This window comes from Macaca nemestrina, chromosome 8 (genome assembly GCF_043159975.1).
Source record: "Macaca nemestrina isolate mMacNem1 chromosome 8, mMacNem.hap1, whole genome shotgun sequence".
Classification (NCBI taxonomy): Eukaryota; Metazoa; Chordata; class Mammalia; order Primates; family Cercopithecidae; genus Macaca; species Macaca nemestrina.
The window spans coordinates 54327538-54352474 of NC_092132.1; the positions used below are offsets into that span (position 1 = coordinate 54327538).

The window sequence follows — 24937 nt, forward strand, 5'->3', positions numbered from 1 at the left end:
GTTTACAAATAGTTTGACATTTTATTCAATTTAGTTAATAGTAATTTAGGAATGTTTAAAATATTGAATAACACCTTTCCTTTTTTTAAAATTGAGCTTTGGGGAGCAACTAAATTTTCAGCAATATTTTTATAGTTTCAAGTAATAAACTGGTAAAGCATACACTGGTTTAGATGAAATACATTTATTTAATAGTTAGGCTTTATATATTAAATTTTGATTTCTTAAAATCTGCAATTAAGTATTAATTTTATCTTTGACGTTTTAATTTTTTCTCTTTAGAAAATTCTAAAAAAAAAGTCAGCCAGGGATTATTGTGTCTTGAAGGACCGCAAAACATGAATACTTGACTTTATATGTCTTATAGAAAAATCGTAAAATAAAACCTTAACTCACAAAAGCAATTGTATTTCATTAGTTTTAATGGAATCCTTTCCTTTTTAAACACAAACAAACTTTGACAATCTGTACTTTGGTTAATTGCTGTGTTTGCATTTTCTTCCCTTATCCAGCCAATCAAAAACCCCCCAACAGGGAAGAAATATGTTAGATGCCCTTGTAATTGTCTTCTCATTTGTAAGGACACATCTCGGCGAATAGGATGCCCAAGACCCAACTGGTAAGAGATAAAGATTTATTCATTCATTCATTCATTTGTTCATTCAACAAGTATTTACTAAAGGTTCTTTATGGGCCAGGCTTTGTTCTAGAAAGAGTGTTTGTTTTCAAAGTCATTCCAGAATCTAGATTTTTTTTTTTTGTTAAAGAAATGATAATCTTAGTTTGAACTTAGTCATAGATATTTGTGGGATATAATATTCTTAAATGAGCAATGAATGTTTTATTCGTGTTATGTAAGTACTTAATGCACTATAATAAATCAATGACTTATTGAACTTATTTAAAAATAATGAGGTCAGGCCAGTGGTTCATGCCTGTATTCCTGGCAATTTGGAAGGCTGAGGTGGGAGGATCACCTGAAGCTGGTAGTTTGAGACCAACCTGAACAACATAGTGAGACCCCATCTCTACAAAAAATTAGCCAGGTGTGACAGCATGCACCTATATTCCCAGTTATTTGGGAGACTGAGGCAGTAGTATCACTTGGGCTTAGGGATTAAAGCCTGCAGTGAGCTATGATTGTGCCTCTGCACTCCAGCCTGGGCAACAGAGTGAGACCCCATCTGTCTGTCTCTCTTTTTTTTTTCTTTTTTGACACAGTGTCTCAACGGGAAGAATCTCAAAGAGTTGACTCACTGTGACCTCTACCTTCTGCACTATAGCCTTCCCACTATAGCCTCCACTATAGCTGGGACTACAGGCACACACCACCACTCCCAGCTAATTTTTTGTATCTTTTTTGTAGAAACAGGATTTCACCATGTTGCCCGGGCTGTTCTTGAACTCCTGGGTTCAAGTGATCCCAAAGTGCTGGGATTACAGGCATGAGCCACCATGCCTGGTCCATCTCTTAAAAAAAAAAATCAGTTAGTTTACTTTTGATATAATTAATCTTTACCTGCAAGTGTTTTAGTTGTTTTTGTGTATCTCACTATATGTTATACTAATCTCTGCTGAATGTATATGTGCAATAAATTCTGGAATTATTCACCCATGCCCAGTACCATTATGGATGTACCCAGATACAAGTATATAGAGGCCTTACTTGTGTTGTTTTTTTTCTGTGATCTCTCTGGCTTTTTGACCATTACATGAATCATGTACAGCCCTATCCAATGATAGACTAGAGAATAGAAATGAAAGGAGGATCCTGTTTGCTTTCTTTTCATCTCTGATTAAATAGGCATCAAGGAATATCACACTGCTCAGAGAAATTTGGTTGTAACATAGCCCTTCGGTGCCTTCATGGCACACAGATTTTTGTTGATGTAGAATATTTTTAACTTAGTCAGTCTTCTACCAAATTCAAGTTGGCTTCCTAGATAGGGAAGGGTAACAACTGTTTTCTGATTTGAACTTATAAAAACTTGGAAATGGCAGTTAAATGGTTGCCATTGATTAGGACCAATGCTACAATATATTGTTCTGTCCCAAGTACAGAAAGACTCATATTTTGCTTTTGAAAAACTGACTATTGCTACTCTCTGTAGTTTTGCCTCCAGCTTGAGATTTCATTCACTTAATTTATAAAACAAGTATAACACATTTCATATTTCTGGCCTTATGTTACAGGTTTTGCTCTCAATCCATTTGTGGGATAGTGAAGTTGTTTCCTTTCTCTTTTCATAGTAGACGGATAATTAACCTTGGCCCAGTAATGCTTATTTCTGAAGAACAACCAGCTCAACCTGCGTTGCCAATCCAACCAGAAGGTACAAGGGTTGTGTGTGGGCACTGTGGAAACACATTCCTGGTAAGTCACTGGACATTTGTTATTAATCTGTAAATATAGGTCATGATCTTACAGATTAGACCACTGGTCATAGTCTTACAGTTTTGTCCAAATGCAAATTAATCAAAATATTAAAATAGAGCCTTATTTAGGCAGACAATCAGAAGTGCAGCTAGGATATAGAGCATCTTCTGTGAACTGGATAAAAGGTACGTGCTCTGATAGGTCCAGTTGCAAAAAGGATCCTCTCTATGTAGGCCAATGAGAAATTGTGCGCAGGCTTATTTCCATGAGCATCTTGGCTTGGTGAGCAGCTGAGTCTTAGCTCTGCTCTCACCTGCTCAGCAGAGGTCAAAGTGCACAGTCTCATGCAGTAGATTTGCTTCATGGCTTCTAGATTCAGGAAAAATTGAATCATAATTTATCAAAAATTTTCTGACTTTTGTAAATTATTCTTGGAGCAAAGGGAGTTAACACTGTTACCCATAATTAGGTAAAACCATTAGATAAAGAATAAGAAAGTATAAGTAATTTGATATGAGCAAAAGTTATAGAAGTTCTGTTTTACTACTTCTAACTTAAACTTAGTTTGATTTTTTAAAAGTTAAATTCATAATTAACTTACCCTGTCAGGAAGGATAAGGACAGGTTTTCTTTTATTGTTCAGCCCATATAGGAGACAAAAGATTTTCTTTAGAACTTGAATATGAAAAATATTTATCAGAGTATACACATGGGAGTCTATAAACAAAAACTCTTGTCACTAAGACATGAATGGGCTTAAGAAAATATAAGTGATTTGCTTTTTATTTGTAATTTTACTTTTATTAAAGAACTTTATGTATATAGTTCTAAATGTCAAATGGGACTGCAGTCTTCTCATTTAGTTGACCCCCAGTTACTGTTCCTAAAATGCTTTCAACTCTTTCAGCTGCTTTATTGATAGTCACTTCTATGTGTTTATTTTTTAATTTTTATTTATTTATTTATTTATTGAGATGAAGTCTCACTCTGTTGCCCAGGCTGGAGTACCGTGGTGTGATCTCAGCTCACTGCAACCCTTGCCTCCCGGGTTCAAGTGATTCTCCTGCCACAGCCTCCCAAGTAGCTGGGACTACAGGTGCACACCACCACACCTGGCTACTTTTTGTATTTTTAGTAGAGATGGGGTTACACAAGGTTGGCCAGACTTCTATGTGTTTAAATTGCTTGCTTATCCTTTTTCTATTTGATTAAGCAATTTTAGACATTACCCACTAACTAGTAAACTGCAAGATGAGAACTTAGCACTCATACTGCCCTCCCACTCATATTCCTTTCCTTGCTTTCATACTCCCAAATTGCAACATTTTGTTTAATTAATACTTAGTGCTTACAATTTTTATGATTAGGTATATTATGTTCACAGATGAACCAAGCAATATGGTACATTTTTCTTGTGTATGGATTTTAACATTTCCTTGGACTTATAAATAATTGCCCCCTCCTTTGGATTTAATTTTCTATGTGTAAATCATTCATTCTTCTCATATTCTTGTATAGAACTATAAAATACCTATTATTATAATTAAATGCATCAAGGAATCTATTATTTAGGCTTCCTGCTACATATTTGTCATCCTTCCCTTCACCATCATCAGGAAAATTCCTTTTACCTCCTTCCTGTGTTGGATCCCATGCCATCCTCACAGTTTTGGTTTATTCCTTCATTTTGGTGGAGCACATTTACTCTGCTTTCTGAGACAAGATGCAGGGAAAAATATTTAAACTCTTTTTATCTTAAGTAGTTTTTAATGTGATCTTACATTCACTTTATAATTTGTATAGATATGCAATTCTAGGTTGCCAGTTGTCACCTTTCAGAAACTTAAAGTCTTTGTTCCATTGTTAAATGAGAAGATCAACTGCTATTGTGATACCTGATCCTTTTGATGTGACATGTTTTTTCTTCTTTTTCTTTTTCCTCTTTCATTTTCTTCAGTGTTCTGACATTTCATGAGGCTGTGTCTTAGTGAGGGTCTTTTTGAACTCATCATTTGGATATTCAGTGGGCCCTGTTACTGTCCATTCCATTTTTTTGTTTTTAATTTTGTTTTTTAAATATTATTTAGTGGGAAACTTCTTCATTATATCTCCTCATCTTAATTTAAAATTTTAATTTCAGATGATCTAACTTAATTTTTAATTTCTAGAAGCCTTTGTGCTCTGATTTTTTAATAGCATTCCTTTTTCATGATATCTTTTAAAAAATAAAGTAGAGGTTCCTCTTCAAAGACTGTCCTCCCTGTCTAATTAGGAGTAAATAGTAACTTTTCTTAGAAGCAAAATTTATTCAAAGACCTCTGCTAACATTCTTAAATATCTGCTAGCCGTAATAAAGAAATCAACGTACTTTATGTTCTTAGCTCCTACAATGTAGCCTAAATATTTGCCCTGGCATGATTATACTGGTCCAAGCAAGCATTAGGTCATAGTCTGTTCCTCTTTTTATTTGAAGGTGTTTTTATCTTTCTCAGCATTCCACAAGTTACTTCCTCCTTCCTTTGTTCTCCTCTGCCTTTGCCTATTTTAAAAAGTTCTAAGTTGCTAGCCAATCAAGACAAATACAGAATGTGAAGTCCCTGTTCCAGCCAATGGAAACCAGACACAGCAGTAAGGTAGACGTGTCATGTTATAAATGACCCTGTCTTCTTTATTCAGTGTACTCTTGTGGCAAAACTGCTGGCAAGTGTACCCTTTCTGCAGAAAGTATAAAAATGGCCTTGCTGAGAAATTTAAATTTATGTTTATGGTACCAAAGAACAAGCATTTCAAACATCTTTCTGAAGCTATTAATTATATTTTTTCTGAGGTATTGTTCTTCTTCATGCCTTATCTCTATTTTCTCACTATTTTCTCTATTTGTTTTTCTTTTGATAGAAGTTTTACACAGAAGTTTATATTTGAGAGCAAGTCACTGATTGGAGTTTCTATGTATGCAGGCAGGGGATAGGTGAAAACTTTCTCCTCCTCCTCCTCTCTCTCCTTCTCCCCCTCCTTCCACTCCCCCTTATCTTCTTCCTCCTCCTCCTCCTCCTCTTCTTACTTTGTAAAGTTGTCAGCTATTAGTATCAATTGGTCTTTTTTTCTTTAGGGCAGATTTCTCTGGGGAAGGATCCTCTAATCTCTTGCAGGAGATAGGCCTGAGAGACAGCCTTTTAGGAGCTAAGAGAGGTAATAGGGGTGAAGCTCTTACCCACTTTTCAGACAGTAGACATTAATTGAATTTTAGAGTGACTTTTTGTTCTTGCCGCCTTCTGTGCCCGGTGTTCCTGGTCCACAAGCTCTGTAGTCGAATTTCTCTACAGAATAAATCATTCTTCTCTTAATGTATTGGGGAAGGGTGATTTTCTAGTTTTGTGAGAATTTACAATCAATACTTCTGTGTTTTTCCCAGCTTTATTGGTTTATATTTGACAAACAGAAATTGTATATTTGAGGTGTACAGCCTAATTTTTTGATATACATCTATACTGTGAAATGATTACCACAATCAAGTTAATTAGCATTTTGATTACTCTGTGTGTGTATGTGTGTGTGTGTGTGTCTTTGTGGTAAAAACACTAAAGATCTACCTTCTTAGTAAATTTCAAGTATATAATACAATATTGTTAACTATAGTCACTATACTGTACATCAGATCTTCAGAAATTATTCAGCCTGCCTAACTGAGACTTTGTACTCTTTGACTAAAATCTCCCCATTCCTTACCCACCTCAGTGCCTGGCAACCACCATTCTACTCTCTGCTTCTATGAATTAAACTATTTTACATTCCACATATAGGCATGATCATGCAATGTTTGTCTTCCTTGTCAGGCTTATTTCACTTAGCGTAGTATCTTCCAGGTTAATATATGTTGTTACAAATGACAAAATTCCCTTCTTTTTAAGGCTAAATAATATTTCGTTGTATGCGTATACCACAATTTCTTTATCCATTCATCTGTCGATGGAGATTTGGTTGTTTCCATATCTTGATTTTTATGAATAATGCTGCAATGAACTTGGGATTGTGATACTCCTACTTTATCCTTACCCCAACCTCTACCTTTAAAAGTATAGGTCAGCAATAGCTGACCTATTCTGGGTCTTTCAGTGTGAAGCAGCCTGCCGTCATTGACTTACCTCTCTGTAGGTAGTCAAGTTTCAACATCCCTTTCACTAAGTGAGTTGCGAAGTCCATCTGCTTTCCATTGTCCAAAAATCTGAAGTCATATTCCATCTTTTTTTATCCTTATGGTATTATACATTTCAAAATTCATTTACTATTATTTTAGTCAGGTTTGAAAAAAATGGAAATGCATGCATTTATTCAATTTACTATATTTAACCAGAATTGCTAGGATTTTTCTGATTTAGTAGGGTAAGTCTCCTTTGTTACATTTATATATTATTGATTAAATCCGTGACTAAGTACATAAATTAGAAAATATACTTGGTGGGGATAGGTAACCACTTTCTTTTTAAAAAATCACTATAGGCTGGGCATGGTGGCTCATGCCTGATATTCCAGTGCTTTTAGAGACCAACATGGGAGGCTTGCTTGAGGCCAGGAGTTTGAGACTAGCCTGGGCAGCACAGAGAGACCCCACCTCTACAAAAAATTTAAAAATTAGCCAGGGGTAGTGGCATGCACCTATAGTCGTAGCTACTCAGGAGATTGAGGTGGGAGGATTACCTGAGCCCACGAGTTGGAGATTGCAGCAAGCTATGTTCATACCACTGCATTCCAGCCTGGGTGATAGAATGAGACCCTCTCTCTAAAATAAATAAACAAAAATCAGTATATACTGATTTAATATAAGCTAACACACTCTATAGTTACCAATAGATATTAAATGAATTAACTAAATTAAATATATAAAGCATATTTGTTATTTTCTTTTTCATATGTGAACAAACTTTTGGAAGTAACACTTTTAAAATCTTCAATATAGATTTGTTTCAACCTACTTCTGGAGATCTCCCTTCCACAGCTACCTTGCATTCTTTCCTGTTATGTTTTATATTCCAAATATTTGCCATGGATAATCCTTGTAGCCACGTTACAAAAGGAATGATTTTATTTATTCAATTATATATATATTGAGTGTGTACCAGGCACTGAGCTAGGTGCTAGGGAAACGGGTGAACAGGAAGCATAGTCTCTGCTTTCATGAAATTTTCTAATCTGATAGGAGACGAATGGATAGCAAAGACACAAGCCTGAAGAAGCACAAGGCTAGAATTTCGGCTTTTATTTTTCAGGAAAGTGATGATGATAGTCAAGAATAGAATAAAGAATTTGAGAGAGAATTGACTGTATTAATAGGGTAGAAAAGGGAATGAGGAAAAAAGAACAATAAAAAAGACAATCGTTATAAAGGTTTATATTTAATTTTTAGAATCATCTGGCAATGAATTCTAGAGAATGCTCTAAATTGAGAGTTTAGATAGATATGTATGTGCCATGGTTTTAAAAAGTAATTTATACATTTAGATATTTTTCCCTAAGAAGAAAATTACTAAAGTAATGTGCAAGCCAGAGACTTACTTCTAAAGCTGGCTCTTTCAGGGACTAACTTCTAAAGCTGGCTCTTCCTTACTTAACATTCAGTGCAGGCAAGTGAATCATATTATCATATTAGCAGAGTAATTATGATTTGAAACTTTAATTCTTTAGCAAGAAAAGATGTTTTGGATTAAAATACAATATTTAAAGATGATTTCAAAATTTTCTAGAAAATAAAGTTTTTGATGATTAGGGGAACACTGTACACACCTATAGGAGAGGTACTGGTTACTTTTGAGAGCTTTGGATTAATGAGAGATGCTCAGTGTTATGAAGAATACACTGACTACAAAGTTCTTGGAGCCTTATCCTTATTATTATGCTGATCTTGAATAATCTTATATTCTCCATAATATGTTATTTGCCCTTCACACTGTTAATTATTAGGTTAATTCATTTACTCATTTCCTACTTTGTTTTAGACTTAGCTTGCAAGGTTCAAAGCAATTGAAATAAGTTACAAGATACATTAAATTCAATATGATTGAAAATAAAATGTGAAAAAAATCAGGAAAAATAATAAGTAGGGCAGGAAAAAAAAAAACCTGAAGTCATGCATAATATAAGTATGCTAATATTTAGTCTAATACAGTTGATAAAACTAGGCTGAATCTTAGCTGAGTTTTCTAGAGTCAAAGAAAAGAAGAAAATATGACCTGTGACAAAATATTCAAGATATTTTATTGAAAAGATCACATAGGAAATGCTTTTCCTGAAATAATGAGCTCTCTCTCTCCTGCAAGAGAATTCTCTCAAGGATTAAGATAAAAGAACTATTGTGTGTGACAAGGCTTTTATCATTTTAAAAAATTTATACTTAAAAATAATTCAATTTTGATATTTTACCCCCGGAAAAAAACACAATTGCTGAAGTAATATGCAATCTAGAGAATAGCTTCTCTATATTCTCACAGCTTCCTTCTGTTTATAATAATATCTTTTAATATACCAGTGTTATAATGCTGAAGTTAAGTTTTCTAGGAATTCACAATATTTACACTATTCATATCATAGCCTGTCTGGGACCATGGATAAATTTAAAAAAGCTAGATTTGTGTCTTCCAAAGTGTATTCAATGGCAAATTCATTTTATAGGTTAGTAACAGGTGTTTGTGAGTAAAGAGTTCCATGTTCATTGGGAATTGCTAGGATTAAAAAATTAAACAGAATTTAAAATAGGATATTCTTTAGCAGTTTTAGCATGTACCATTGTATATATTTAAGAGGGAGTTTTTATATTGTATGTCCAAACATTTTTTACCCTCCAAACCATTTTGAGATCATCTCGCCTGAGTGGTGATTTGAAGGGCATTGTTTGAAAAATAATTTCCCAGAAGAATGAATTGACTTATAAAGCCTTTAGCTAGTTCTCCATGAATGCAAAGAAGTTTCTTAACACAGCTGAACAGCAGAGTTTACTATTACTTTTCTGTAGGGCCCATGGTCTCTGTTGCTGATGAAAGGCATATCCAGGTACTTTGTCAATCAACACTGACTGAGGATTGTTGTGCTTTAATAAAAGCGAACACAACTTGGTTCAAAGTTTACCCTGAAGTGGGCCAATTTAGTACCTTCAGGCAGGATCAGATTTTTTTCATTTGTATCTAGGGACAAATGGGTGCCATAGCAGGGGGGGATAACAGTTTTAACTTGAACATATTTCAAAGTGTTACCAGTTGCCTATTGTATCTATGTATCTGTGTATGTATGTATGTATGCATGTATCTATCTATCTATCTATCTATCTATCTATCTATCTATCTCAGTAAGATACTATAAAATTAAATTAGTAGTTTTAAGCAATATAGCTTTTTTTTTTTTTAAACAAATCTTCTAAGATTAGTTCCAAAATATATCTTGGGGAAACTCAATTTATCCATTACATATTATAGAATAGTTAGAAATAAGTCAAATATTAGAAGATCTCTACTAAAAATGATTGGGTTTTAGAGAAGTTGTTTTTAATCTTGCTGATACAATTAAGATTTTTTTTTTTTTTTAGTCTAATGGGACTTAAGGTCTGGCAATAAAATTTTAAGAATCCAGAGGCCAGATTTTAGATGAGAGAATAGTACTAAGTCAACTTCTTTTCCAAAGCATAAGAATTGGTGTTCATTTGGATAAATTAAAAGAAAATTATTCTAATAATAGATGCTTTTTGTTATTAGTCTGCTCCATTTAAGTGAGTACTTGCAGATAACAGCAAAACCAGATGTGGTAGGTTGCTGGCAATGTAATACATTAAATACAGAATAAAGTCCCCACTGTTTGTCAGTTATCATTGATTTTATCATGCATAATTTGTGTTAAAATGAAAAACACTATAAAATGATAACAGTGGACTAAACAGTCTCTTTAGGGGTCATCTGAAATACTGAAATTCCTATGTTAGTCTGTTAGGCTAAGTCTTGGATTTTGAGTTACTCTTGACTCAAAGGTTTCATAATTGCCTTCTCAAACCAGTTTGCTTCTTTTAACTATGAAAAACTTAAATTTGTTATTTATAAATAACATTTGAAATGACATCACAAGTTCAGTAACTATCCTAAGCCTATTACAGAAACATAAAGAAGCCCTTAATAATAGTTCTATATTCTTCCACTGCTTAATGTTCTGTACCAATTTCTGTAGAAATCTATATTAGTATCTGTTTAGCACATTAACTCAAGAATTTTTACTTTAAGAGCAGTTTTAAAATAAATCAACTTGTTACAAATTGATATTATAAGTAATTCTGTCATTATAAGTAATGAGAGAAATACTCTTGCTTGAAAAATAAGTGCCCTTGGTTTGACATTTGCAGATGTTTAAAAATAATCATTTTGTAAAGAGAGTGAACATTCATGTAAAGTTTTATTTCTCTTTAATTTATCTTGGGACTATATGTTCCTGTTGTGACTAAAAGAGATCATAACAAGGTTAACTAAATTTCATGATATTTGAAATAAAAATGAAGAGAAAGGAGTTTAGGAAACCCAAATTTATATGTTCTTTTCTTTAATCATAAAAGAAAAAGGTATGCATCAGATATATTCTAAAAGATATCTTCTATTGTGTAGAAAATGTTTGAATATCCACAAGTTATTGAAACCTCTGTATCTAGAATTTGAGCCTTCTGAAAAGAAAAATTGATGGCCTAGATTCCCAAATGAAACTTAATTTTAATAAAAATAAGTTGTTTTGATGATAAACTGCCAAAGTGCTTAAAGAAAATTTCCCCAAACTATCAAGGAAATACACCCTTTATAAGGAGGTATATAGAAAAGCAAACAAGACATAAGAAGATTGTTAGAAAGTCATTGAACAAAATGTATTTCATGGGATAAAGATTTACTTTAAATTTATATTGCATATTCTTTCAAAGACTATCTATAACCAGTAAGTCATTTCAAGTATCTGAATAATACTCATATGAGGAAGGTAGCACATTTATTACTTACACTTACAGGAAGAAAATTGTACTAAGCAGTATGTTTTTGTTACATTATATAGGCAACGACAGAACAGAAAACAGTTCCCGACTTCAGTACTACCTGTATCTAATTCGTTTAGTTTATGTACTTAGTGAGTTTCTCACATAAGTAGAATAGTTTAATTTTAGTAATGAATCTAAATATTCAAGTATTTAAAAGGCCAGCCCTGAAGACTTAAATAAAAATAACTTTGATGGTATATGAAATATGTTTTTATTCCCTGGAAGTGAACTGAGACTTACTGAACAAAATGACCCCAATTATGATATTATATTCAGTATTCATGTAAAGCAAACCTAGATTGCGTCAGAGCATTGGAAAAGTCATGGGAACTATTTCAGAGGAGGATCCCAAACTGTATTTTAAGAGAGGGAGAGAAGTGTTGGAGGGAAAAGCTCATGTAACCGTGAGAAGGTGATTGCTTCTGTTGTGATCCCTGATGACATTTAAAGGAAAAGAAATGTCTTATCAGATTGGATAGTTTTCAGTTGTTTTTCTTTTCAATTCCTCTCTTTATTTATTTTACAGTGGATGGAACTGAGGTTCAACACTCTGGCAAAATGCCCACACTGCAAAAAAATGTAAGTTCCCTACCATTGGAAATACTATTGAGAAATACTTAAGACAAATTTGAAGAGTTCAGAATTTTCACTTAAGTAGATTTTGATTTTAAGACATGCTGTGAAGTGAATGCATGCCAATATATTTATGCTTTTTAAGGCTAAAAACAAGACATCCTAAAACAAGTATATCCCATTTTGAAATTAAAATGATTAGGCTTGATTATCATCCCCTAAAGGAAAATCAATTTCTATTATAAGAAGTGAAATTGCTAAAATTATCAGTAACCTGGTTAGGAGATTATAATCCATTACAAATAATCCAACATTTACATTAATAAAATGGGCTGTAATCTAGGAGAAAACTCAAATTGTTCTGGACTTCATAATTAGGTAATTGTTGGCCTTTTTCATCTCCTGACTAATAAGATTATTACTGATGGCAACGTTTATATAATTATTTGTCTATCTTAACAATTTAGCCTATTTCTCTCTATTCCTAAATGATATACTTGATGAAAATAATATAAGACAATATAAAATGAAAAATAATAGAAGATATTTTGATTAAACACATTTTATGGCATCGGTGTTGGGGGTCTTAAGACTACACCAAGGTTCCTTGGTTTTCTACAGGGACTCATATAAATTAATATAGAGTTGTACTCAGAGATATGATTTATTATAGCAAACGTATGCAAAGCAGAATCAGCAAAGGGAAAAGGCAGATGGAGTAAAGTCTGGAGGAAACTAGGGACAAGATTCCAAGAGGCCCCTCCCAATGAAGTATCCCAGCAGTGAATTATTACCATGCATGTACCATGTTGTCTACCAGGAGGCTCATTAGAGTCTTAGTACCCAAAGTTTCTGCTGGCGCTGGTTACACAGGCACCTCCTATCTAGCACATATCAAAATTCCAAATTCTTGTTTGAATGGAATTTATGTTTAGCATAAACCATACTGTTTACACAAACAATTTATACATAATAAGCCACTCTTACCAGTTACGGAATGATGGGAATTTTCCCCAAATCTAAATTTCTAGATGCCAGCTAAGGGCCAACCTTACAAGCAGGCTTTCTAAGGTTAGCAGTCTCAGGCCTGCTGTGTTAACTCTTTTCTGCACAGCATCTATTTTGATAATATTATTACAATTTAAAAAATTATTGTTATCCTCTTATATATGTGAATTATAACTTAAGCAAAGTAAATTAAACTGGAATGCTTAGACAATTCGATTTTTATTATTGAAAATAAGAGGTTTGAAATAATATTCATTTTTTAATTTGTGTGATCCTTAGTATGATATAAATACCTTATCTACATTGAGAGTTGAGAAATCCCAAGAATGGTTTATAGGAGAAGGTAATTAAAAAGTATTTGAAAAGTAGAATATGTGTAGCAAAATATCTCTATCTCTGCTAGATCTGATTTCAACTAAATATAGCTCTATAAGAATAACTTCTTCACAGCATGTTTTAGCTTATAAAAAAAAGTTTCTTTTTTATTTGTGAAATTAATCATTCTAATTCCTTACTGAATCCAACAGAAGTCTGTACATGGAGAAGCAAAGTGGATAAACCCTTAATACGTGCACAAAATAATATATATGTACTTGAGGGACACATCCATACTCCCCCCTCCAAAGTATGTGAATATGCATAGGGATGATACATATTTCTGGGTATTATCTGTATTTTCATAAAAATGTACAAAATTAAATTGCAAATATATTCACAAAGAACATTAAAATGGAAATAAAGATCTTATAGAAAAGAAAAGACAGAGACTTTTTTTGTTGTTGTTGTTGTTGTTGAGACAGAGTCTAGCTCTGTTGCCCAGTGGCACAATCTCAGCTCACCACAACCTCCACCTCCCAGGTTCAAGCAATTATCCTGCCTCAGCCTCCCAAGTAGCTGGGACTACAGGCACCTGCCACCACACCTGGCTAATTTTTGTATTAGTAGAGGCAGGGTTTCACCATTTTGGTCAGGCTGGTCTCGAACTCCTGACCTCGGGTGATTCACCCGTCTCGGCCTCCCAAAGTGCTGAGAATACAGACATGAGCCACTGCGCCTGGCCTGGCAGACACCTTTGTGGTTAGCTGACTGTGTGCTAAGCAGAGTGATATTGCTTTATATATACATATATACTAGCTGTAATCTTTACAGTAATCCTGTAATACAGGGATTATTTTTGTAATTTTACAAATCAGCAACTCTTAAGAGAGGTTAAGGATTTTGCTCAAGGGACTTTCTTGGTTAATTATTTTCATACAATGGCAATATTTTTACTAATAAAGAAGTATTGAATGTCTGAATACTCTGTGATTTATTAAAAATCACAAGACAGTATATTAATATGAAGAAGAATTTGTATCAACTACTTAGGGAATAACTTATATAGAAATTCACATGGAATAAATCAGCTTAAACATTCTAAGAGAAAGGTCTGTAGAATTGGAGTCACATGCTAAACATGGGAGGACTCGAACCATTCATTACTTATTTGAGTGCAAATACTGTTATCACATGAACAATCCTAGCTGGTATCTAGATTTCTTTTCTTTTTGAATGTTCTCCTTCATAACAAAATGATGGGTCATCTGTTGGAGTAAGATTCTGAGACAGAATTTTATTTCTTTAAACACAAATATCCTAAAATTAGTTTTAAGTTACAGAAGTTGGTAAATTTATTACTATGAAGCAAGTGTGTTATGTGCTTTTATCTCACAAAATGTGTGGGGAAAGCTTCCCGTAGAGCTCCAAAGAGCAAGGGGCATTTTCTCATATTGCTATTTCTTACTCGAATGGTAGCTGGTACTATGGTAGCTAAAGGTGATGTTGTTCTTTTAATTAGGTGGCTTGTAGCCACTGCCAGACTGAAGGTGTACTTGTAGCATTCTGAAATACAGTTTGGACTATGTTTCTATGTAAATGTTATAATGGACATATGACTAGTAGAGCCATTGATTTAATCAATGATAATTATCATTGAATATCATTTCTTTTACATCACTGATGTACTCTTTTGTGAATCACCTCCTGCCGTTTTAAACAATAGTGGACTTTTTCTCAAGTGTTATCCTTTTATTTTGCCGTCTAGTGTTATATTTTATAATTATTCATTAATTCAGCAAACAATTCTGTGCTAAGTACTGGTTGCTTGAAATAAAAGACATAATCTCACCTTCAAGGAATTTAGTCTTGTGGGCATAGCGGGGAGAATAGCTAATGACTATAAAGTTTTAAGTGCTTTGAAAGAGGTATGACCAGAATGCTCTGCTTTGAAGAGTCCCTAATCCAGATTAGAGGGAAAGGGATCATGAGTAAAGGTTTTCAGGAGAGAGTGATATATGAACTAAGTTATAAAAGATGAGTGAGAATTGTGTGAAAAAGAGGGTGGGATAATACACTGTAGAAGGAGCTACCTGTGCAAAAGTACAAAGGAGTCAGAGTGTAGATGTACTAGTAAGGAAATGGAATGGATAGGACTGAATGTGAAGGTATGAGAGAGAGAGATTGGGATCAAGAATGACCCTATTTCTGAGAGGCTGTAGAACCATTCACTGAGACAGAAAATGCAGGATCTAGAAGAAATGTGTCTGGCAGAAGATGATAAATTCATTTTCAATGTATTAGATATAGAATAGTAGGTTTGCTACATTGGTTAATCATCATTCCATCTATCTGCTTTTCAAAGCAGAAATCTTGGATCAATATAGCCATGGCTTCTCCATTCCTTCACCAAGATAACTGAGAGTTGAAAAAATTCTGTATTCATCAGATCTTTACAAATGTATAGCTTTGTAATTTATCTAAATTGTTCTATATTCCTAAGTGTCCTCGATTGACTCCCCATTTCCCAAAACAGCTATCTCCAGATATCTACTATTCCTCCTAAACCCCGACCTAACCCCCACGTCAGTACCCCCAACTCTCCAAGTCTCATCCAACGAATTGCCTCCTATCTCTGAAATAATTGAGGCTATCTGTGAATTCTCTCATTTTTGTATTTCATACTCGTAAACCTCTCTATCCATACTCACTTCATTTCCTCTTCTCAGAGGGATGCAGGTCTCTTCTTTCCAAGGCTTACACTTTCATTTGATTATTGCACCCCATTCTCTCTGGAGTAAGGCACAATTAGCCATCCGTCCCCAGTGGGTCACTGAATTTGCTCTAATGAAATTCACATCCCAATAATAAATTCCAATATTTTGATTCTCATCCTGCTTGTTTTCTCTGTAGCATTTGATACTATTGATCATCCTGGGCGTGCTGATTAATTTTAGGTGTCAACTTGACTGGATTAAGGAATGTCTAAAGAAATGGTAAAGCATTAACTCTGGATATGTCTAAGAGGGTGTTTCTAGAGGAGACACGTGTGTAAATCAGTGGACTGAATGGAGAAGATCTGCCCTCAGTGTGAGCAGGTACCATCCAATTGGCTGGGGGCCCGATAGAAAAAAAAAAAAGGGCAGTGGAAAGGCGATTTTCACTCTTCTGGAACTTGGACACTCTTTTCCTGCCCTTGAACATCAGAACTCCAGGCTCTCTGGCCTTTGGACTCTGGGACTTACACCAGTGGTTCCTCAGCTCTTCAGACCTTCCTCCTCAGACTGAGAATTACACCGCTGGCTTCCCTGATTCTGAGGCTTTTGGACTTAGACTGAGCCACACTACCAACAGTCCAGGGTTTCCAGCTTACAGATCCCCTGTTGCAAGACTTCTCAGCCTCAATAATCCCAGTAACCAGTTTCCTTAATAAATTGCCTCTTGTCTATCCTATCAATCAATCAATCATCTATCTCCTATTGGTTCTGGCTTTCTGGAGAACCCTGACTAATACAATGGTTTCTTTTTTCTTTTTCTTTTCTTCTTTTTTTTTGAGACAGAGTCTCGCTCTGTCGCCCAGACTGGAGTGCAGTGGCGCAATCTCGGCTCACTGCAAGCTCCGCCTCCCGGGTTCACGCCATTCTCCTGCCTCAGCCTCCCGAGTAGCTGGGACTACAGGCGCCCGCCACCATGCCTGGCTAATTTTTTGTATTTTTAGTAGAGACGGGGTTTCACTGTCTTAGCCAGGATGGTCTCAATCTCCTGACCTCGTGATCCACCTGCCTCGGCCTCCCAAAGTGCTGGGATTACAGGCGTGAGCCACCGCGCCCAGCCTACAATGGTTTCTTTTCCTTAAAATTTGTTTTCTTGGTTTCCAGATACTGCTTTCTTCTGAGTTTCTCTTACTTCTCACAACTCTTCTTTGTTGGCTTTATTTTCTCTTCCAAGTTGTTAAATTTTGCTATTCTCCAAAGTTGGAACTTGACTGCACTTTATCCGGGTGTTCTCTTAGGTTCCTATGTCATTTAGATGCCATTAATTGACCCCAGATATTTCTTTGGAGCTTCAGATGTAAATATACTATCTCTATTCGCTATCTAACATAGAGTTATTTCAACTTGGTATCTCATGGTCATTTCAAACACAACCTGACCCAACATTCCCACCTTACTCTGCAAACCAGTCTCCCATGTGTATTGATAAATATATTATTTTCTTTTTCAACCCCACATTATTTCTAGAAAAAGATTATGTTAATGAATGTCACCCTGTCTGTCCGACTGACCAACCAAGAAATATTAATGTATTTTCATCATTCTCCATATTTAAATGGTAATATCCTATCAATTATGTCCCTTGACATTTTAATTCTATCCTCTTATTCTCATGATTTCTACTTTAGTTCATGTATTCAGCATCTCTCACCAGAACTATTGCATTGGTTTTCTAATTTATCTCTTGACCTCCAATCCTGCAGTTATCTATTCATTTACTGGAGTAGTAGTCCCTAAATGCATATATCATTTTAGATTCTCTGGCATCACATCTTTTAGTGGCTCCCAATTTTGTAGCCATGGCATTCAGTTGTGCAAGTTGTATGCTGCACAACCTGAAGAGGTACAATTTCCATTGTTATTTTAGGTTTGTATATTTAGTTTCATATAAATTATTCTGAGGACTTCTTTTACTTATTGGCATAAATGTACCATATGGTTTGCTATCAGCCCATTGCCTAAAATCCAAAATAAAACTCCAAACTTCTGTTAGTTTTTGCCTAACTTTTCTAGTGATATCTTTGCTTTCTTCTATCTCTACACACACAACCTAGTTGTTCCTACCCCAACAAACTGTACTTCTACTTCTACAAACATATTATGCAGTTTCTTTCTTCTGTTCCTGAGTCTTATCCTGCTGGACCTAGAATGACCTGGCTACTCCTTTTCTCACCCCTGTATACCTAGAAACCCTTATTTAACCTCAAAAATTAGCTGAAACATCCCTTGCTTCTACTATTCATTGGTAGAAACCTTCTGTGACAGAAGGATTATTCTGCTGCTTGTTCCTTGAACACATTTTCTCTTCACACCTGAACAATTCTAATGTCATCAGCTGAAATGACTTACTCCCCCATCTATTCACATTTTACCCATCCTTAAGTCTCGTGTAATAAAGCCATCTCTGGCTGCCTTGTCTGAAAATTGTAACATAAAGAACATTGTTTGCCACCTTTTCCCCTTATAAATTCCTATAGCACTAGCTACACTAGCATTTTCCCGGTGTTCTTCATAATCCTAGTGTTTCATAAGGTATTTTTATGAAGCGAAAGATTAATAATTTGAAGAGTGAATAGTTACATGTTTGAGAGCATTGAATGGTCTTTTCAGCTTGGAGATTCACTGTCCACATTTTTGTATATGCCCTTGACTTTCACATCCAGTAATATAAAAAGCCAATTAACTGTAAAAATCATCCTTTTAAATGCATAGCTCAGCTCATATGACAGTTAAGAAAATCCCCAGGGACCAAAAATTAAGATTAAGTGACAACCAGGACTATCCTGAAGGTACTTGCCAATACTAGGGATCTAGAGCCTTGGAAGAACGAGAGAGAAGGTGTTGGCCTCACACAAGGTAGAGGGATTGGAATACTGCCTGCTCCCAATAAAGTACTTAAAGTACTCTTCCCCCAGAAAAGAGTAAGTCAGGAAAAAGAAATCAACCAGAAAAGGAAGATTGCAAAGGAAAAAATTTATAAGAACAGTGAATTTAGGTTTATATTTTATATCACTTATGTGATCTAGGAAAACCTAGTTCCAGAAACTGACTTAAAATTTAGGGTTAGTATCAGTCTAGGGAGCCTGAGAAAAGCACATGAAAGTTCTGTGTGTAGGAAAGCACCCCCAAACTATGCATGCCAAGATTTTTTTCATATTAAGATCAGCCAAAATGGTTTTCAACAAAAGTTACTAGTCATAGGAGGAAACAAGATTCCAGAAGCATAATCAACATTGCACAAGCAGCGTAATTGACTTCTAAAAACTTCAGATTTGTAATTATTAAGTATGGAGTAGGTTAAAACTATGCCTAAGATATTTTAAAATAGAAAGAAGATAAAACAAATAAGACTATTTAAAAATTATCAGGTACTCACAAAAATGTATAGATGAGTGTTTGTAGCAAATTTGACACATGCAACAGCTTGGATGAATTGAATTTATGCTGAGTAAAAAAAAAAAAAAAAACTAGCCATACAAGGTTACCTGCAGTAAGATTTCATTTATGTAACATTTTTCAAATGACAAAATTGTAGAAATAGAGAACAGATTAATGATGGTGTGGCAGGCACAGGGTATGGGATGGGCAGAAAGGAGGGTGTGATTATGAAAGGATCCTTACAGTGATAGACTGTTCTCTATTTTGACTGTAGCGATAGACACATGAACCTAAATGTGATAAAATTGCATAAAATTAAAGACAAATCCATACTCATATAACTGAGAAATCTGAATATTGATGGAGTGTATGAATGTTAATATCCTTTTTATAATATCGTATTATAATTTGCAAGATTTACTATGGGGGAAATAGGGCAAAAGATACATGATATTTCTTTATTTATTACAACTGCTTGTGAATCTATAATTGTCTCAAATAGAAATTTGCAAAAATAACCAGATAGATATAGAAAGAAGCATTAGAACTTTCAGAAATTATTACAGAAATTAAAATACACATACAGTTTAAAGAACAGATCAGCTAAAGGTGAAGACTAAAGTTGTGAATTGGAAGATAGAGGTAAGTGAATTACCCAGAATCCAGCATAGAGAGACAAAGATGAATGTAAGATTAAGAGAAAATATATTATTAAGATACTTATTATATATCTGATCTGGAAAGAACAAATAAAGGATGGGATATGGCATTTTAGGAGATAATCTCAAAGAATTTTCGGATCTATGAAAGATACAAATTTTTATATGCAAAAATAATAATGAAATCCAAGCAGGATAAGTAAATGTGTTACAGTGAAATTGTAGAAAACCTAAGAGAAATAGAAGGTAATTAAAAGCAGAGAGATAAAAGGCATATTTTCAATAAGAAAAGGATAACAGTTCTGTCAGCAAATGTCTCAACCACAAAAATAGAAGCCAGAAAACAAGTTTTAAAATACATCAAAAATACTAAGAGAAATTAACTGTCAAACTGGTATTATACACCTATCTAAACCATCAAAGAATAATGAAGGTAAAATAAATATATTTTCAAAAGCAAAACCAACAAACCTACAAACAAACAAAACCCAGGGTATCTACCATCCTGGTACTCTTACTAAAAAAAACTGCTAAATGATGAACTAGGGAATATGAACAAATATTCCAGAAGAAATTTCTGCAATGCAGGAAGGAAAGGTAAACCAAGAAACTGTAACAATTAACCAGAAACACTGACTATATAAAATAGCAAAAATGACAATATCAATTTATATTAATGCTAATGAATTTTGAGAAACAAAAATACAATAAAACTGAAATATTGGAAAACAATAGCATTAAGATGCTAGTGGAATGTTTGGAGTTAAAAATTTCTAAAATCCTTGTATTTATCAGGAAAGTGGATTTAATGATTGGCTTTAGTTTTTAAAGGGTATATAAGTTAAAATTTTAAGTGCAACTGCCAAATGATTGAAATAAATTATGAAACTTTCAGAATAATAAGAGAAAAATGAAATAAAAGACTCATGGTCAATATAAAAGAAGTCTGGAAATAAAAGTAGAAAAGCAGAAAATACAGGCATAGTAGAAAGCCAAAATAAGATGTCAGAAATAGTCCATGTATATCATTAGACTAATCTTGCTAGTAAAACTTAACAGAAATGGTAAGACTAGATGTAAGAACAGCTATATACAATTTGAAGAAGGAACACATGAAATATTAGAACATAGAATGAAAGCATAAGGATAGAAAAAGATACAACCATGAATCACTAACCAAAGGAAAAGACATACCAGGCAAACACTAGCCAACATTAAAGTGTAATGTTAATATCAATTAAAATAACAGAGACTGCTGTTCTCTTCTTTTTTTTATTAGTATACCTCTGAATTTGACTAGCCACCCAGCTAAAAATGGATTTCCTAGCCTGTCTTGCAGATAGTGTGGCCGTGTTTAAGTTAGGACCAATGGAATGTGAACAAAAGTGATGAGTGCAGTTTTCTGATGCTCTCCTTAAAGACAAAATTGCCTGTCTTGGTTTTCTCTCTCCTCTTTGAATTGAGTGGAAAAGCCAACTGGCAGGAACGTTGTTACCTGTGTAGAGTTTGGCAATACCAATTCATCAGGGAATAGAGCTGACTGCCGACCCTAGGCTCTACCTTTAAGTTTTAGATGCTAGAAGAATAAACTTCTTTTTAAACTTCTGTATTCTGAATTTCTGAATGTTATGTTCCTTTCTCTCTACAACCTTGCCAGCATCTGTTATTTTTTGACTTTTTAATAGTATTAATTTTGACAGGTGGGAGATGGTATCTCATTGTGGTTTTTATTTGCATTTCTCTAATGATCAGTGATGTTGAGCTTCTTCTCACAGAATTGTTGGCTGCATGTATGTCTTCTTTTGAAAAGTGTCTGTTCATGTCCTTTGCCCACTTTTTAAAGGGCGGGGTTTTTTTCTTAAGTTCTCATAGATGCTAGATATTAGACCTTTGTCAGATGCATAGTTTGCAAAATTTTTCTCCCATTCTGTAGGTTGTCTGTTCACCCGGTTGATAGTTGCCTTTGATGTGCAAAAGCTCTTTAGTTTAATTAGATGTCATTTGTCGATTTTTGCTTTTGTTGCAGTTTCTTTTGGTGTCGTCATCGTGAAATCTTTGCCTGTTCCTATGTCCAGAATGGCATTGCCTAGGTTGTCTCTCAGGGTTGTTATAGTTTTAAATCTTTGCCTGTTCCTATGACCAGAATGTCATTGCCTAGGTTGTCTTCCAGGGTTGTTATAGTTTTATAGTTTACATTTAAGTCTTTAATCCATCTTGAGTTAATTTTTAAATTTGGTATGAGGAAGGAGTCCAGTTTCAATGTTCTGCATATGGCTAGCCAGTTATTCCAGCACCATTTATTGAATAGGGAATCCTTTCCTCATTGCTTGTTTTTGTCAGGTTTGTCAAAACCTATTTGATCAGATAGTTTAAGTTTGTAAGTGTGTGGCCTTATTTCTGGGTTCTCTAGTCTGTTCAGTTGATCTGCGTGTCTGTTTTTGTACCAGTAATATATATTGCATGTAGATACCACATATGTATTAAATGTGTAAGAGATGTTATGATTAATAGGTGCTTGTTGGTCATTGCCTTATCCTGTGAGGAGATGGCACTTGAGTTGTAGAGTAGCAGTAGGTTATTTTTTTCTGAGAAGATTTCTCAGATGTAGTGACTATTTAATTTGAGTGATGAAAAAGGAGCACAGATTTTCTAAGCAGAATTTATGCACTGAAATTAATGTACTAAAGTGTATTCTCTTGGCTCACAGAAAAGCTGCTCTAATATTCACTTAGAAACTTTTGACTTATTCAATACATAATTCTAATAAGCTTAGTTGGCTTCTAGTGAATCGTATATTACAAACTGACAAAGACAGATACACAGGCAGTGATAAGAAACAACAACCAGTTGTGATGTATAAGGCAGGAAAAACCACCAGTGGATGCATAGAAATTAAAACCAAAAATAGACTAGGGCTAAATGTTACATAAAGGCAATGAATTCTACATGCCCTAGTAACTCTAGATAGCAAGCTGTACAATATAGTAATTAATGGTGGTCCCCAGGTCATCCAGATGTTTGTGTTTGGGCTCAAGTATCCAGGAAAATTTACTATGGTATATTTGCAACAAACTTCATCAGTTTTTCAAAAAGATTTGGAAATTAAAGGAAATAATTTTGTATGCAAAATTAACCTATTTGGAATCGCATGTTTCTAAATCATTTCTAGTAAGTGATGAATTTCTGTATTTTACTTATTCATCAGACATTCTTTGAGAAGTTATTGTATGTTAGGCATAATCTTGACACTGACCTCACAAAGGTGAATCAGATACTTCAGTGTCATTCACTAACAATATGCCTTGCATGTAGTATACAGTAATAAATATATGTACATTAAGACAGAGAAGAAAGTGCTAATTTGGCTACTGATTTCTGCTATAACTTATATCATTTGAAAATTACCACAATTAGAAATGGGGAGGGTTAATACTATTAGATTAGGAATTTCAACTGAGTGGCACAGTAGAGGGTTTTTAACAGTATGTATTAAAAACAATTCAAAAAGTTTAATCCCTTTAATTTGTAATCCTAATTCTAAATTTAAAAAATCTTAAGAATGATTAAAAATAAGCACAATGCTTTTAAATGATACTTTGTTGGCATTATGTATAATAATGAACACACTTTAATGTACAATAGTAGAAAATTTGTTAATTATGTTATATTCATCCATCAGAATTTTAGTTTGAGAATATTATGGGAAAAAGTTTATGCTATACATTGGTAAGGTACAAAATTGGCTAGAGGAAAGTATGCAAAAATACTGCATGACTATTTTTTGATATTGGGATCATAGGTAATTTTTTCTTTTCCTTTTTATTGTTTCTTTCCTTTTTATTCTACTTTCTAAATTTTTGTTTTTTTTTTTTTTTTTTTTTTTTTTTTGAGACGGAGTCTCGCTCTGTAGCCCAGGCTGGAGTGCAGTGGCCGGATCTCAGCTCACTGCAAGCTCCGCCTCCCGGGTTCACGCCATTCTCCTGCCTCAGCCTCCGGAGTAGCTGGGACTACAGGCGCCCGCCACCTCGCCCGGCTAGTTTTTTGTATTTCTTTAGTAGAGACGGGGTTTCACCGTGTTCGCCAGGATGGTCTCGATCTCCTGACCTCGTGATCCGCCCGTCTCGGCCTCCCAAAGTGCTGGGATTACAGGCTTGAGCCACCGCGCCCGGCCTACTTTCTAAATTTTTAACATAAACACATACTGTTTTAACTGTAAAAAAAAATCAAATGCTATTTGTAAGATAGCTCTTTTTCCATTCTGAAGTAGATTCTTTGGAAATAAACTCTTATCTTGGGAGATTAGCAGGTACTACAGTGGATTTCTGTGGATATTATCAATGACCAAAGCTTGAACTTTGTTTAAAGCCACAGTAATATCACAAATTCACCCTAAACGATTTTATCATCCATTAAAAATGACATGTTTAATGCATGTTCTTGTCTATAAAGTTGAAGCAATGAATAAAAAGTATATAATATTAATAAAGCCATAGATAAGAACTCACAAAAATGAAATAGAGAATTTTTATGTAAACATTTAATGTTCTCTTTTGCTTTCATGAATTTGCAGCTCCTCAGTGGGTAGTGCACTTCCACGAAGACGCTGCTGTGCATACATTACCATTGGAATGATATGTATTTTCATTGGAGTTGGATTAACTGTGAGTATTACTTTGATGTTAGAATTCTGTCCTCTCAACTTTATCAGTAGTCAGTCATGAGGCCTGTGACAACCTTCAGGGATGCGTGAAGAGTCTGCATCCTTGGCATGCCAGCCCTAGAAGCTTCTGAATGATTATAAGCAATCAGA

The 24937-nt window shown here is 34.4% G+C and overlaps 1 protein-coding gene across 1 annotated transcript in view; it reads left to right on the forward strand.

Annotated features, from left to right (window-relative positions):
• The window catches only part of PIP4P2 (phosphatidylinositol-4,5-bisphosphate 4-phosphatase 2), a 49924-nt gene that overhangs the window by 20893 nt on the left and 4094 nt on the right, over nucleotides 1–24937 (forward strand). The window contains exons 3-6 of the mRNA XM_011768281.2: nucleotides 513–619; nucleotides 2251–2374; nucleotides 11947–11999; nucleotides 24698–24788. Of these exons, the coding sequence (XP_011766583.1) occupies nucleotides 513–619; nucleotides 2251–2374; nucleotides 11947–11999; nucleotides 24698–24788 (375 nt within the window). The remainder of the gene's footprint in view (nucleotides 1–512; nucleotides 620–2250; nucleotides 2375–11946; nucleotides 12000–24697; nucleotides 24789–24937) is intronic.